General features: G+C 37.4%; 1 protein-coding gene across 1 annotated transcript; it reads right to left on the reverse strand.

Moving 5' to 3' along the window:
* Positions 1-785: 785 nt before the first annotated feature.
* Positions 786-3,719, reverse strand: tmem141 (transmembrane protein 141). The gene is made up of 5 exons (XM_035668631.1): positions 3,551-3,719; positions 3,310-3,376; positions 2,352-2,435; positions 2,129-2,239; positions 786-1,935 (listed from the first exon to the last, which is right to left on the reverse strand). Exons 1-5 carry the CDS (start codon positions 3,602-3,604, stop codon positions 1,874-1,876), a joined length of 378 nt encoding a protein of 125 aa, XP_035524524.1. The 5' UTR covers positions 3,605-3,719; the 3' UTR covers positions 786-1,873.
* Positions 3,720-3,984: the final 265 nt, after the last annotated feature.

Consider the following 3,984-nt stretch of genomic DNA (forward strand, 5'->3'; position numbering starts at 1 on the left):
AATCGGTTTATAGTATTATTTATCTCTGGTTTGTGTATACAATTGAGGCTTTACCATATAGAATATAACAAGGCTTAATCTATATACTGTATATAGAAGTGTAAAGTATGGACCTAATTGTTTCAGTTTTTAGCAGTTCAGACTTTCTGGGGGGTTTATCATTACTTTTCCACTTCAGAGTGTCTTTATGTTTCTTTTTTGTGTGATTTAGTTACCAGAACAATACAATCTATCATTGTATTTTCAATTGTGTGTTTATGCTTTCTTAGTAAAAAAACAATGTAGCCAGAGAAGGCATCCAGTATATTATTGGACATGTCATGTATGTAATGTCCGTTTAAAGGTCCAGTGTGTAACATTTAGGAGGATCTATTGACAGAAACGGAATATAATAAGGGGGAGAGTGAAGCGAGGAAGTTGGAGTCTGCAATAGATTACTAAATCCTACACACTGGTCCTTTAAAGTAGTGACGACCCTCATTTTAATCTGGGAAATGGTGATGATATAACAATGATTTTGAGATATTTCTGCAACTTTGACTTTTTTTTTAATATCTGAATTTAGTATGGTGTTTTGTGTTTGAGGTGGGCATAGGATCCACTCTGACAGCTGCACAGTGCCACTTCTCTTTAATGGTGCATTGTCCTATATCCCCCTCTCTGTTTTTAAAAACACAAACATGTGGGCGTCTGTGTCTGTGGATGATGGGTGGAGGGACTCTATATATCAGCATAATTGCACACTTTTGTCCAAAGCAACAATAACTGCACTCAAACTTGTTAGGTACAGTACTGTATAGGATGGCCTTTTTTCAGTATTTATTGTATTATATACTTTTTAACATTTAATTTCAATAATAAAAAATCTACAACAAAGAGTGGGTTTGAGAATGTTTTTACAGCTCAATAAAGCAAGACAATCAGTAAAATCCTTCATTTATAAGCAGGATGGAGGAAGATATTAAATCTTTTCTCAGCTCGTGTTTTCATGTTTGCCTAAATCAAGTGGTAAACACTGAATTTGCAATGACTTCTATATTTATTTTCATCTTCCTAATAAATTAGCACCTAACCTCATGGAATTGATTTTTTTAAGCACAGATGCCAAATTGATATAAATCCAATCCGGATTAATATTTAGTCATCCTGATATGTGGCAGGGTTAATTACAGCATCACTGAACTGAGGACGGATGAATGAACATGCAGTGGCTTAAGGCAGCAACCGTGAACGATTTCATGTGGATTACATTGCTGCCCTGAGTATTTTATTAAATAGTAGAGTATTTATTTATAGAAAAGGATGAATCGTTCCACTATGAGTTGTCCTCTGTAGTCCAAGGCATATATGATTAAAATCACCAATGTGTATTTTAGATCATACGCTTGAAAACAGTAAAACCGGTCATTTACTGGTTTGGTTGAGCCACCAGTGACTACAAGATAGAGCTCTGCAAATCCCATGAGGTATACGATGACAACTAGTGGCTGGTTGTGGCAATGCAGTGTTAATTCTGTTGCATGTCAAACAAATGCATCCAAATAATAATACCGGATCACAAGCTTAGCATGGGATTCCTCCTAAAGAACTCAAACTAATTCCTGACCTCTGATTCGGGAAACTCATCTTGTTTATCCACACAGTAATGCTGTTATGAAATTCAAAAGCTCTACAAATTCTGAGAAAAAAAAGACACTTCATTCATATGGTGTATTGAGAAGAAAATAGAAATAAAGGAGGAAAAATAACACTGGGATGTAAAAATACAGTATGTACTATCTCACACCCAGCTTATCTGAATTATTATGAATGAATATATTCTGAAAACATGTATTTATATACAGTAGATACACAAATCTGTTTAAAACTATGTTCATTCCATCACATCTCCATATTTTGTCTTCTCGGGTCCTTTTGATTCCTCTGGTTTAGGTACTGAAAGACAAACAGAGACAGGTAAACATACAGCATAAAAGTCTGCAAACTGTCTTCATTTGGTTCATCATGACTGACAAATGTCACACTGTGTCTTCTCCTACTGATCTAACCAGAAAAACACATTTACATTTCATAATTTGTGGGAAAGTGAGGGATCGTGAGCAGGTCTTTACCCACACACTGCACTGACCTTGTGGTGGCGATCTGTCAGGGACTTTGCCTGTTTCTAGCAGCAACCAAAGGTCTGAGCATTTCTGTGTTTCCCAGCGAGTCACTGCATAACTTCCCACTGATGAGGCCACTGAGAAAGAAGAGAGAGGCAAGGTTAGAGGAAGTATGGGTGGCTACAGAGCAAATGATTGCTGATGTCTTGTGTGTTATTGCTCATTTAAAGCTCACGTTTCATTTATCACCTATTGAAATTAGTAGATTCCACTGGAGAGGATAAGGAAGCTTCCTCTGGAGACCCTTCTGAAGGGCAAATAAACCGGCAGCGCCTGTAAAATCAACATCTCAGTGGCACATCTTGCAGTCATGATGAACATTCAAATATCCATAACACTCACTCTCACTTCTACACCACAAGTCCTTTTTAGCACCTCCTCTTGCACCTACACTTTTTTTTTTGAGCAACTGGTTTTCTAGTTGCTACTTATAAAGAGAGAGGCTGGGCAGAGATGTTCAGGTCCGATCTTGCAGTCTCTACCCTACTAATTTCTGGTGTATCAAAAGACACTAAATCACAAGCAGAGAGTTGCAATCCTCTTTTCATCTGCTGATTTCCAATAACCTTGCACCTGCATGTCATGTATACACTTCTTCTAAGGTATAAACTATATCAAAGGAAACTAATGTTGAGTTTTTTTCTGGGAGAAATGGTTTTAAATCTATTCAGAGCTTGCACAAGTTCAGATTAGAGAAAAGCAAGCATTTCTATTTCTTAATCTTCTTCTTCAAATGTCAGTATGCTGAATATATAAATACCTGTTAAGATCATGCAATATATCAATCTGTCAACTGTCTTTATCTGTCTTTCTCTGACTTTATTGTCAGCCATTTTCAGTGGCAGTACTTTCTGAAATCATTTACAATGAATGTATATAAAGTTTATATTATTATAGGAACTATTATGATTATACAACAGGGTGCAGAACACCCTGCTGTACTGATACAAGACACATTTGCAGAATATAGCTCCCTCCTGTGGAATACAATGGTCAGAGTAATGTTTCATCTGCATTTATGTTGGCCCTCTTACTTCTTAGTGTTTTTCTATAGACAAGTAGGGATTTCCCTCTATAGTCCAATCATATAATTTGTTAATAAAGATGACAATACACTGTGGTTTGTAGTGATTCACACATCACTTACCAAGAATAAAGGTCCCAGTTCCCTTCATGAAGGCGTGAGACTGACAGGCAGTATAACTCCCTAAACCCTGAAAGAGAGAGCAGCTTTCACTTCACGATTCACCCTTTTAAAACACGTATATGCCATTTCCCAGGACATCCCAGAGGTTTTCAGTGTGTCCAGCAGACAGTTCCTTCGACTGGCAGTGTCCTCCAGAGAGATCAGTGCACAGATGAGAACAAACAGACAAACAAAAGCTCACCGGATGTTTTGCTGCCAGCGCATCGTCCACTTTGGTGAGACCGATGTTCACCATTTTATTGGCTGTTGTGAAGCTGTAAGTTAAAGTCTTAGATTAAATATACCATTAGCTCGTGCTGAGGGTGTGTACATAACACTGCTGTTATAAAACCTCCGCACTGCAAACCAAGACACACAGAAGAAGAGAGGAACAGCTGTTTGTTTAAAACACTGGCGACACCTGGTGGAGAGGAGGTGGTACTGCAGCTTCTCGCACAGGCACAGGCAATAAAACACACAAACATCATACATTAAAGGATAAAAAGACAGATTTTATACTGCTACTACTTTAATAAAAAATAGATTTTTGTCATATTTGCTGAAACTTCCACTGTATCCTGACACAAGTCAACTTTCAAACATCAAACATGCAAAAACTAAAATTCTTCGATAGCT

This window comes from Morone saxatilis, unplaced genomic scaffold, assembly GCF_004916995.1.
Source record: "Morone saxatilis isolate NCDOM2014 unplaced genomic scaffold, NCSU_SB_2.0 Contig21, whole genome shotgun sequence".
Lineage (NCBI taxonomy): Eukaryota > Metazoa > Chordata > Actinopteri > Moronidae > Morone > Morone saxatilis.

Bases quoted from the DNA above. Each gene is read 5' to 3' on its own strand.
- tmem141 (XM_035668631.1), bottom strand. From the start codon at position 3,604: ATGGTGAACATCGGTCTCACCAAAGTGGACGATGCGCTGGCAGCAAAA. The intron at 2,436-3,309 runs GTAAGTGATGTG...TTGATTTTACAG, and splicing joins AACTGGGACCTTTATTCTTG to GCGCTGCCGGTTTATTTGCC. The intron at 2,240-2,351 runs GTGATAAATGAA...CTTCTTTCTCAG, and splicing joins GAATCTACTAATTTCAATAG to TGGCCTCATCAGTGGGAAGT.